The sequence below is a fragment of the Hippoglossus hippoglossus genome, chromosome 19 (assembly GCF_009819705.1).
Source record: "Hippoglossus hippoglossus isolate fHipHip1 chromosome 19, fHipHip1.pri, whole genome shotgun sequence".
In the NCBI taxonomy this organism is placed as follows: Eukaryota; Metazoa; Chordata; class Actinopteri; order Pleuronectiformes; family Pleuronectidae; genus Hippoglossus; species Hippoglossus hippoglossus.
In genome coordinates, this window is record NC_047169.1 from 6,072,164 (window position 1) to 6,084,303 (window position 12,140).

The following is a 12,140-nucleotide window of genomic DNA, read 5'->3' on the forward strand; positions in this document are numbered from 1 at the left end:
ACACAACACACTGACAGGTTATACAGCTTAGTAAGAACAACTGAATCCAAACTGGATCTGTACCTTTTAAAAAACAGTCAAAATCAAGTTACTAACAATAAAATACCCACACCCCTACTTTAGCACTTTAGTTTTTATTACATCTGTACATAAAACACAGTGAGCACGATGACAAGTGAATATCCATCACCCTCTAACCTTACCTAACTACGACTGATACAAGTAGGACTACGCTGTTTTACAGAAGCTGCATGTTACACAGTGTTAGGGAGGGGATCCTGGTATTTTATGAATACATACATATCTACACTAAATTCTATGTCTATGAAAAATAAAAGACTGAGTGTGGTCCCATCTACATACAAAAGCAAACATCATACAAAGAACTTTACACGGTATAGCAAAAAGGTAAACATCATATTTGGCAAGTGTTACGTTGTTATGGATATTATCTTTCCTTTTTTTGTGTCAGAATAAGAGGAGCGTGTGAAAGCACAGGTAGCAGGTGCTTGCACAGTGGTCGGCTTTTATTTGCGGAGTAAAGATAACAATGGTTTTGTCAGCGAGGGAGAAAAGGGGCAAGAGTGCAGCGAAAGCGAGAGGGCTGGTCCGCACAGTGAGATGCTTCCAGCGAGTCATTCATCAGGAATAAACACTGTGAGGGTCTGTATCTGAGAGTAGACACAACGGAGACACATGTTTTCCCCAAAGTTTCTCATAATGTGTAGTGGATTCTTCATTTCGTGTATCAGGGGCCACTTCTTTAAGGGTAAAATGATTCAAAACACAGAATTTGTACGAGAAGAATGAACATGAATCTCAGCAAGTCGGCCAATGTTTGCCTGTGATTGATTGAAAACAAGTATTTAACAAACTATACATAATGTTACTAACTGGGTTACTACTGGATCAGATTAGATTATAAATTGTCTACAAGATAATGTCGCATGTGAGTCTCAAAAACAGGCATGTGACGATGTCTTGTGAGATTTATTCCCCTTGCTCTGTAATTTATTATACATCTATTTCACTGTAAAGTTCTGTTTAGTGTAATGACTCAAATTAAAGAATTGTCTCGTGACATAATTGTTTTATTTCTTGGATACAACTGCACTTTGCCTCCTTTTCTCAATACACTTTTCACCGTTTAGTTATTGTTACACGATCGTCAGCACTAACTCATTCCTAAATCGTTCCTATCAAATTCCTACAAGAGAAATAAACACAATACATAAGAGTTGAATAGCAAAAAACAGACTGTACATCAAGGTACAGTTTGCTTGTGAGTTTTGAGTAACTGAGTTCTTCAAATGGAGGATAAGGCATTCCTAAAGAGGAAGGAATGGAGATGAAAGTAAAGGGAGTTTATCAAAATGAACTAGTAGCAGCCGGTTGCCAAACGTTTACTGTGAAGAATATATATTCATTAAAATGGTGTCAGAGCTTTTGAAATGATCTCACAGACTATAACCAACATGTGCATTTTAATCACTTATTCTCAGTAAAGTCGTACTTGACATATTTCTTTTGATGGTTTGAGCTTCTCTGTAAAATTTACATTTGTCTGAACCTAGGTCAGAATTGCTTGTGGTTTCAAATCGGAGTTAAACAAAATCCCAGAAGAAGCATTTGAACGGTAGTGTACAAGATTGGTCCTAAATTGTTGACTGGTTTAATTACTCATATCAATCATGAGGTGTTCGTATATTTGAGTTTTCCCCTTGAAGCTGGACGCGAGCAGGAAAGCCCGGTCGTCGATGGCGACCATGGAAAACGCTCGAGGCGCCTGGATGTTCAGCTCCTGAGACGGGATGAACTGTCCCCTCTTGCCCTCCCACTGGTAGACCTGCGTCAGCGAATAATCACTTCCCAAGATGGCGTACTGCCACTTGCCGAAGGAGACAGGCTGGAACACCATGGAGCCGCGGGAGGGAAACGTCTGCACCTCCTTGAACATGGCACCGTCCCAGCGCATCACCTTGGAGTCCCCGATGAATCTCGTTAAGCACAAGAACAGATCACCTTGGAAAAGGGCAAAGATTCAAAGATACAGTTTTTTAATTTCAACATTAATCTTCTAAACCGGACTCTGAATTAAAAAAACAGTTTGTGTTAATCCATAATAATTCTTAGCTTGTTATCAGCAGCTACTTAGCAAAGTGTTCTTAATACATGAGCTGTAGCTTTTCCTGTCACACTAAGAAATACAGAGAATATTAGACAGTAGTGATTTATGAGCGGGGGGTTACGGTAGTGGAGTACCTTTGAGATGAGTGCCTGTGTGACTCGCCGAGCAACGACGTACTAAAACGTAATAAATTACTGCTGAGCGTGTGGGTCATGGACGTTTTTATTAAATTAACCACATGAAAGAAAAAGTTCTCACGGGTCAAAGTCCACCGCTAATCATATAACATGGCCCGGATTATCTGAGTCTTAGCATTTCAAACTGAATAATGACGTCTAGAGTGCACACACATACCAGCTAATGCCTTTTTAGTCAGTGCAAACATATAACGTGTGTGTGTGTGTGTGTGTGTACATATGCTGTTTTTGAAGCTGCAGCCCTCACCTTTGACCCGGAAGTGTTTGACTGAGAAGACGTCCTCCATGTCCGGTATGTCCGTCCTGCGGTCAAACTGCTTCTGGCTCCTGTTCCACTGGTACACCACAGGCCTCTGGGAGCTGCTGGACAGGATCAGGTGGGCTTTGTTGGAGATCTCCAAATATTCCACATCTGTGTCGCGGTACCACGGATGGAGAGACTGGTGGGAGTAGAAGCCATTGCCGTTCCACTTGTACACAGTTGTGGAGCCGGCCTAAGGAAAGAACAAGTGTAAATATCAGTTAAGCTGTGTAGTTTAGCCAATGTTCCATCTGCTGACATGGAGGTGGCAGGATTTATGACCTATACTCCCGCCAGCCACCAGGGGGCGATCAAGGCACTGTTGGGGAGCCGTCATGTCGTCCATCTTTATTCACAGTCTACAAGAACACCTATACAATAAATCTGAATTAAGTCCAACATCTAACCTTTGAGCTGTCGGCGATGACAAAGAAAGACTCCCCGTCGATCATGAACGTCTCAATGTCGTTGGGTTTGCGGATCTTCAGGATGTCGATGTCCTGGATCTTGATGAACTTGTTGGCGGAGTTGTCGCGTTTGTAAATGTGCGAGCCCCCGAACAGCTGGGCCACGATGACGAAGAGGTGGCTGTCGATCACCTGGGGCTTGCAGACCACAGTGGACGTGCCTAAACAGGAAGAGAGGTCGATGACACAGAACAAGCGCTAAGAATGCTGAACAGATAATCTTGCATTTATGTCCCTAAACAGTGATTATCCACAGTTACACAGTAAAATCAATCTGTGGTTGCTAATACCTCTGTGAGTCCTTTCTGCCCCAGCAATGATCTGTTATTGAACATTTAATGGATACGACGATGCTGCTATAACTTTCTTCTGTTTACTCACTTTGAATAGTGTCATAGGGTCTGAAGGTCATCTCAACGTGATCCCATTCCAGGAAGCTGCATGTCCCAGCGAACGGTTGTGGAAACACAACATACTGATCTTTACCAAAGGTGAAGGCCTCCACTGAGATGGACTCAAACTTCAGCGACTGATAAGAGGCAAACTCTGAAAAGCAAAACGTCACAATGAATCCCGCCCCTTTTTGTCGCCTCTAAATAATCCTTTCCCACCGATAAATTCTTCCACAAACACGCCTCAGCACTGATAAACTGGCGATAAGGAACAGGGAGGAGGCGTGAGAGGACAGGGTGAGGCAGTCGGCTGGGGACAGGGAGCTATTGTTGAGGGGTTTCCTGTGTGAAGAAGCGGGGCAGACGCAGGAAGATGATACCTGTGGTGATGCAGTCAAAGGAGTGTGGCAGCAGGTCGTTGATCTTCTTCCCCTGGTGAATGGGCGGACCGCTGCAGTAGATCTGATCCAGGGTGGCGTTGGTGTGGTGTATCCACTCCACCAGCCACTTGAGCTTGCAGTCGCATATCAGGTTGTTGCCCCGCAGATCACTTACATGCAAGGATGAATCGCAAGCAACATCAGTTCACGGACATATTTATCTTTTGGAGGCTTAGATATTCAGTTTCTGCTGCTGATCTGTTCTGCCTCTTCCATATTTGCCTGAACTTTGGCTTCGAGCCGACGAAATCACAACAAGTGTCCTATCTACTCAGTGGTCTATACTCCTCACCCGCTCTCAGTTTAAATTACTGTTGACCTTGGATGTGTGTATCGAATCAACACACACGCCGACACACACACCCTGCCGCCTGCAGCCTGCATTATTCCCACTGATTATGTTGCTGTGACCACAGCCAGGATCTTTTCTCTCTGAATGACTTGTTTACCTTCTACCCTGACACTCTGGCCTTGTAACCCAAGCCCTCGCCTCTCCTCTAGATCTCTTTATCTCCCTTTTTCCTCTTTCTTTTCTCCATTGCAGCAGCGAATAGCATCTCCTACACTCGTTTGTTTTTCTCTCTCCTCTGGTTCAAGTGGTGATTACTCTCCCTTCCTTCCTTTTAAGAACCATAACAAGAGGAAGGAAGGATCAACATCCCTGAATAAATCTCTTTGGACACCAAAAAGTATCATAGTACAGTGTGTTCCTAATTGAGGGATTGGGAATAAATACCACATCAAACAAAGCAAGCTCACATTACCAGAAAACCTGCAACGCTAACATGCAAAAAGATTGTTACTTATTGGTGTAGAGGAATATATTTTGAGTTTTATTCTTTCTCTTGATATTTCCCTTATGCATCCTGATCAAGTTCTGTTAAGCTCTGTGCAGATACATGTGTGAAACTCTTTGTTGTGTACATACCAATGCAATTTACCGAATGAGTTACTAACAGATTGGATCACATTGAATGGTTAAGTGATAATATCACGAGAACAAAGTCATAATTTTAGGCTAGATATCATTTTAGAGATGGATACCAGATGATCAGCCTGTTGCCTGCATTAAAATGAGGAATGTGGAGCATCAAGCATGTCAGTCAAAGAATCCGGACTTTAAAAGGAAATTCTCTTTTGGATCCAGAAGGAGTGGAACGACCACGGGCTGATCCTTGTTGCTCACTTCATTAAAATGTTTTTTCTTTATTCTGATAATATTATGACTTTTCTTTCTCATTGAATTACAACTCTCTAAATCTTTTTTTCAACATGGCCCTAATGCCCTGTTGTATAACGATGCATGCGTTTATGTAAATATCTAAGGATACATGACTCGGAATAAGCTGGGTCTGAGTCTCAGACTGCACTCACACTTTGGTCAGAGCTTCCATGCCCTTGAAGACATCCTTGGGCAGCGTCTCAAGATTGTTATACGCCAGACTCCTAATCGACGAAAGGGAACAAAGAAATACGCACAGTGATTGAATTAGGAGAGACTGTCTCTCTCCAGACAGCAGATGCTGAGTCATTACACTGTATTATATGATTTGCATTGGTTCTGTTTGGACCTGAGCAAATTATTGTACAAACAAGAAAAATGACCGAACGAATCTGAAACCTGAATCCCCGACTATACGTCTGAGACATGGCACAGTCATGTAACAGGTGTTTGAAAGGGCTTAGCAGTGAAATGGAAGGGAATATAAGAATTAGTGATTATTCAATTTAAGGGAGAGCAATTTAATTGAGTGCAAGGAGGGAATATAATTGGTTGTAGGAGGGTCAGATACAATTCTTTGACATTTTACCTATTACGTGAAGCCGTAGTGGGTAATATTTCATTCCCTTAATACTGCTGGTCATATTTCACACTGAAAACCTATATTTAAACGGCGCTACTCTTCTCCGAGGCTGTCTCGTGACTATTTTCTGCCAGTAGCAGGTATAAGACCAACCAACAAACACAGGCCCCTCAGGCACATTTCACATACGGGCGGAGGAGTGAACTCCAAACCAGAAAGAGATGTGAATGCAGTGAAATGTCAGCGTAATTCATGGACGTTGCATTATTTATTTGTGAGTTGGTTTCACGGGGGAAAGAGAGAGAGAGAGAGAGGCCATTTTAGTTTGTGAGTTTGTGCTCTGCAAACAGATGGAGGCTGGAGCAGACTGGATCAGGATCTGAGCAGGACGCCTGCCTGTGCCTTCTAATAATGTATTTATTCATCTTTTTTCGGTATAAAGGTTTGTTTACTTTCCTCTTAGGTATCTGCAGCAATAGAAAAGGCACACTTTATCTTTTCATATGGTTGCAAATGGATATGTGAAGGGTTTTCTATGGATTTTCTTCTCCCATTAAAGCATAACAACCTATTTTCTGACCTGCACAGATCCATCTGAGTCACTGAGACAATAACTCACACTATTTGTGGCTTTGATAATGATTGTTTGACATATTACCAGAGTCCTCTCACCTAAACCATGCCTGAAGAAACGGTTTAACCACTGTTCAACATGGCCTACACCTGAAAATAGGATGGGGAGGAGTTGAAAGTCGTCCAACCATCCATCCACACATTGTTTCATGCACGATGAGGAACACTAGTATGTGTTTTTGCAGCACTACTCTCCATATGTACTCATAATGTGTTGGGTAGGAACCTGTCTTAGAATCAGGGTCAGATAATGAGGCCCTTGGTTTAACGTTACATTACTGTTATATTTAGTCTTGACCTTAGAGGTCGAGCACATTCTCGACTATCTTTAGTTGTTGCTGGCTTTGCAGTTCAGGAAAGTGAGTGTTTACAAAAATACTGTAGATAAACTGCTTGGCTTGTTTGGAATTGGATTTTGTTTTCATGCTCCAGCTCACATTTTGAATTCTGTTGGGATTATGGACTTTTGGGGGGGTTGGTTTTATTATCTCGCCCATGGAGGTTATGTTTTAACCCCTGTCCGCTTGTTTGATTGTTGTTTGGATAACACAAAAAACTAAAACAGATGTCCACACAACTTGGTGGAAGGATGGGACGTGGGCCAGTAAAGGACTCACTACATTTTGGCGCAGATGCAGGCAAAAGTGCAAAGCCAAAAATTTTCTTTCACTTTCTTTAAAATTTTTTGGAGACATTTACATGTTCACCACTTTCAAAGGGAATAATTCATAGACCAAGGCCTATGCACTCCACTGATTACCATTCTAGATAATATATACTCTTCCTGCATGTGTGTTTCTGCTCTGTCCACATATTTAGAGCTGCTCATGTGGGTGTGTGTTACTGGGTAGGCGTTGTTTCCAGTTCTCTGCTTCTCACACCAACACGGCTTCACACCTGCAAACTCTTCTCATCCAGACCCAGCAGTATTTTTAAAGACCAGATCAACCACGGCTTCGATGCCAGAACGCCGTTCAACCCTATGGTTCACCTGCCACTTTTCCCAACTGCCTGCCACGCTCAGCCGGCCCACTCTGCCCCTGAGCTACCTGCTCACTCTGACTCGCCTCACCTGGAGCAACCGGAGCTTATCGAGCATCGGATCACCTCTGAACATTAGGTAGACTGGTTGTCAGCACTGATTGTCGGCGTCAACCTTTTTCTCCGCACGTCACCGTTTTTGTAATAAAAGACATTTCACTGTGTCTCTCTGTCTTATTGATTTCATTATATATATACAAAAATAAAGTTATTAGATGAGTCATCTTCCTTTTTTTTTCTGCCATAAATATGTGAACAACAACTCTTTTGGTCCACTAAGTCAATGTAACACCCAGGGACACCATGACCTGCCTCTCAGCAACCTGATCCAGCTGAAACCGTCAGCCAGTAACCTTGGACGTTACCACTGGCAGCAGCGTTTCTGATTACTTTGCACTTCAGACAGTGACGGAGAAGGGCACCGTTCCTGTTGGAATACCTTAAATACCAGGATCATCAGCAGCTTTTACCACAATGCTTCCTTTTTAGAAATCATTTCAATGGAATCAACAAAATCAACAAAATACTTACAGATGTATCAGCGCTTTTAGGCCCCGGAAAGCAAATGGAGATATTGATGCAATTTTGTTATTTTCAATAAATCTGTGAATGAGAAGTATTTGATTAGTATTTGGGTAGATTAAGATAGATTGACACTGTGTAAGTAATCTCACATGTGAAACCCTTTAGTTTTCTGCACAGCTTCTCCTGTTGCGGTTGTGAGAGGGTTGTGTTGAAAACCTGAGCTCTGTCCTAATTGTACATTATGCTGTGTACTAACTACATCCACTTTTGTTCATACTTAAACAAATGTCAAAATGATTTATACTGAAAAGGCTTCCAAACATTTGTTTTAAATTATTCTAGCTGATTAGACTTCTGCTCTGGTTGATGTCAGAATTACATAAGCTCAGCAAACATCACAAACTCATAAAAGCCATGGGGATGTAAGTTGTTCCACCCTCATCAGGCAACACACAGTAAGTGAAGAAACCTGTGAGTGGACGTGCATTAAACATGCCAGCATGCAAACCAATATTGAGCAGCCGGACCACAATGCAACACTCTGTTCCAAAGTCATCACCACCTCCGCCAAGGAAGTTTTCACCCCTGGTTTGTCTGGTTGTCGGCAGGATTACATAAAGAAATACAAATTTAATGGGAGGATGGGACATGGGCCAAGAAAGAACTGGATCCAGACAAAGGGACGGATCCAGGATGTTTTATTTCACTGTCTTTAACGTTGTGAGGGTGTTTCTTGACATTTTCACTGATTTCCCCATGAATGATGCATGATTTCATATATGAGAAACCGATGTCTATGATTGTGTGCAATTTGGTGTGGCTTGACATTTGGGCCTTGGCGGAGGTCTGTGATCCACTGAGTGCCCTGGGTGGCTTATGCCTCATATCAGTTTGTTTCACAGCAGATACAGTTTGTGTATTTTATGATGCTCTACCACACAACCCCCTTATTACCTTTATATACTAAAAAGCATAGCGATTGCAAGCTTTAAGGTACAAGTAAATACTTACAGATATTCCAAATGTGGTAAACCCAGGAATGCATCTTCATCGATGAGGTCGAGTGAGTTTGCTGTGAACAAACTGTAAAAACAAAGACGTTAAGCACGACTTTGCCGTTGATTTGTGGATTTGCAAATTCAAATAACTCCCCAAACTTCAGTCGTATAACAAAACACTTTTATGTCATTCCATAAAAGAATCGCTCTAACTTTACTGTTTTTGGAAGCCAAATCCCTTTTCCCTCATGTAGTTATCATCCAAGACCGTGTCCATTATTTATCCATGCCTCCACACACACACACGCACACACACGCACACAAACACACACACACACACACACACACACACACACACACACACACACACACACACCCACACACACACAGGCACACACACAGCTCCTCTCTGCCCAGCCCCTGCTGTTAGAGTTGTTGTAGCCATGTGGTGTATTGCATAATCCTGACACCATTACAGAGAATCTCCCTTTGAACCAGCTTCTATACAAGTCCTCTGGGGGGGGGGGGGGACCCTTCTTTATTGTTTATACCAATAAAGAACAGATAGACGGATAGACGGACAGACAGACAGACAGACAGATAGATAGATAGATAGATAGATAGATAGATAGATAGATAGATAGAAAGACAGACAGACAGACAGACAGACAGACGGACAGACGGATAGATGGATAGATGCACTCACAGCAGTTGCAGGGCAGGCGTGTGAACAAAGCTTCCTCCAGCGATTTCATTGAATCCAGACTTGACAAAAGATCTTAACAGATGGAGAAACATACATTAAAGGTGAATTCATCATATAAATAATAATAACTGCACATACACTGAAAGGCACAGCAGACAACAATGTACCATGAGGTTTCCCAGGCAACTAATCGTGGCACAATGTGTAGCTGCAGGAGCACTTACAGCGACACGACGTCGGAGGGGAACGTGTGAGGCACGGAGCGGACATTCTCACACAGGGCATTGTCTTTGGTGCAGATGCATCCGGCGGGACATCTGGGCTGCCTCACTCTCCGTCCGTCCGCCAGCACCAGGCTGACCGCGGCCACCCACACCAGGAGCGTCCATCCTCCTCTCCATCCTCTCCGCGCGCTGCTGCCCGGGTGTCCCATTCCTGCTGTCCCGGCCGAGGCTTATCACTCCCGCCTGCACATGCAACTTCCACACACACAAGACCCTCGAGGAGCAAATCACGGGATTTAAAGAGGAACCCTTTTTTTGCCTTTTTGATATGTTTGTTTTGCTGATGAGAAGCTGGAGCTCCGGGTGGTGATGGTGCGCGCTCTGACGCAGCCGGGCTTGTGCCTATGCTCCTGGCGTCTCAATAGGAGGGCACCGGTCCAGCGGATTCGTTCTGCAAAGCGCAAGAATGACAAATCCAGGACCTGAGAGCAGAAAACACAGCTGAAGATAAAAATAAATTGTCAATAAAAAAAAGGAATAAACTCAACGTCCCACGTGAAATAATAATAACAATGACAAAAAAAGACCACGCTGCTAAAAATAGGTCTAATTGGTTTTTAGAAAAAAGAGAAGTTGCTTGCAGACTCAAAGCTGCAGCCACTAAAAGAAGGGGGAGAAAGAAAAGGACATAAAAGCGTAAATTCCCGTGAGGGAGAAAGAGAGGGGAAGAAAGGGGGAGAGAGAGAGAGAGAAGGGGGACAGAGGGTGGGGGAGGCCCCTAGGTGCGCTGTTTTATTATCAGCACTGCCAGCTATTATTTATGCGCGCTTCAGAGCCGTGCGTGGCTAATGGCGAGCGCCTATTCATGAGCTCTGTGCAAATGCACCTGCCTCACTCATTCACATGCTGCCTCCTTTCTCTCCTCCCTGCACAGATAATGACATTCACAGAGAGAAGAGGATGAGCTTATGGCACATGGTTTCAAATATAACAGGACAATATCAATTCGGTGGTTCTGTGAACTAAGAGCATTTGGGCTGTGTGGTGGGACAGTCAGAATATTGTTTATTTTATTTTATTTTATTTTAAACACCCAGATAATTAATGTGGGATACATTTATGACATTTATTTGTGTGTTTTAAACATTTGTTTTCTTGTTGTACTGCATTTTGTTTTGGAAAATGTTCTATAAATAAATTTATTATTATGATAGTGATATGGCCAAAATCAAGGTAAAAACTGTTCAGTCGGTATCAATAACCATCACAATACACGACAGCTTATTAGTTATTTTAGGCTTAAAGACTAATTTTTTCTGTGTGCATTTAAGATGTGGGTGACAATGACAAACACGTGCCAGTAAAAGATTTTAAACATCTAACGTATTGATGAATTATATGTTCAAACCTCCTCATTGTCCTTGGATGTGTGGACCAGATGTGTGGAAAATGCCCTGTAATTATTGCTGCAAACCAATTTCCCTACGGGGACAAATAAAGAATCTAACGCATACGAATTATATTGAATTAATGACAAATATATCATTGATAGCCTATATTTTACCCCCCTGCTCTATCATGGAGCAATGATTCACAGGAAAACACAACACTGATTTTCACAAATATTTTTTCCAGGACTACAAATGTTAACAGCCCCAGAAATCCATACTTCACTATATTATCTGTCTCTTCCTTCATACATTGACTTCTTTGTTAGGATCAGTGGGTTGTGGAACAGTCACCAAACACTGGACTTTTGTTCCGCACACTGGGCTGAACTTTGACCTCCTGTGACCTCCAACAACCCGAAACCTCAATTATATGGACGCAGCATAATACCCCTCTTTATTTCCATCTACAGCTCAAACGCCCACATGCGTCCTCACGTCGTCCCTCAGGAGGAAATGAACCACACGATGCTCAATGAATCATCATTATTAAGTGTAATTGGGCCAATTTCTCTAAAATGAAAGTCTGTGTCTGATGTAGTTCTCTTCCTGTGTTCTCTCTCCAGTAGGTATTGATTATTCATTAGTTTATGTGTTTTGATAGTAGCCTTCCCTACGATAAATATTGAATAATAATATATAATAACTCTGATGGATGAACTGAGGCAGATTTACATTATTCAGGAGCCTATAGAGATCATAATAAATCACGTTTAATATCGCCAAGAGGACACATTATTCTAAAATCACAACATGGCTCCTGTATTAATATTCATGTTCAAGGATAAAAAAAAACCCATTTTCATCTTCTCTTTGCACATTTGTCTCACTCGAG

At 42.4% G+C, this 12,140-nt stretch overlaps 1 protein-coding gene across 1 annotated transcript; it reads right to left on the reverse strand.

The window, feature by feature from the left end:
• Nucleotides 1-1,516: 1,516 nt before the first annotated feature.
• On the reverse strand, nucleotides 1,517-10,739 carry lgi1b (leucine-rich, glioma inactivated 1b). The gene is made up of 10 exons (XM_034569781.1): nucleotides 9,858-10,739; nucleotides 9,634-9,705; nucleotides 8,941-9,012; nucleotides 7,936-8,007; nucleotides 5,300-5,371; nucleotides 3,866-4,035; nucleotides 3,475-3,639; nucleotides 3,034-3,254; nucleotides 2,573-2,819; nucleotides 1,517-2,022 (listed from the first exon to the last, which is right to left on the reverse strand). Exons 1-10 carry the CDS (start codon nucleotides 10,064-10,066, stop codon nucleotides 1,673-1,675), a joined length of 1,650 nt encoding a protein of 549 aa, XP_034425672.1. The 5' UTR covers nucleotides 10,067-10,739; the 3' UTR covers nucleotides 1,517-1,672.
• Between the last annotated feature and the right edge of the window lie 1,401 nt (nucleotides 10,740-12,140).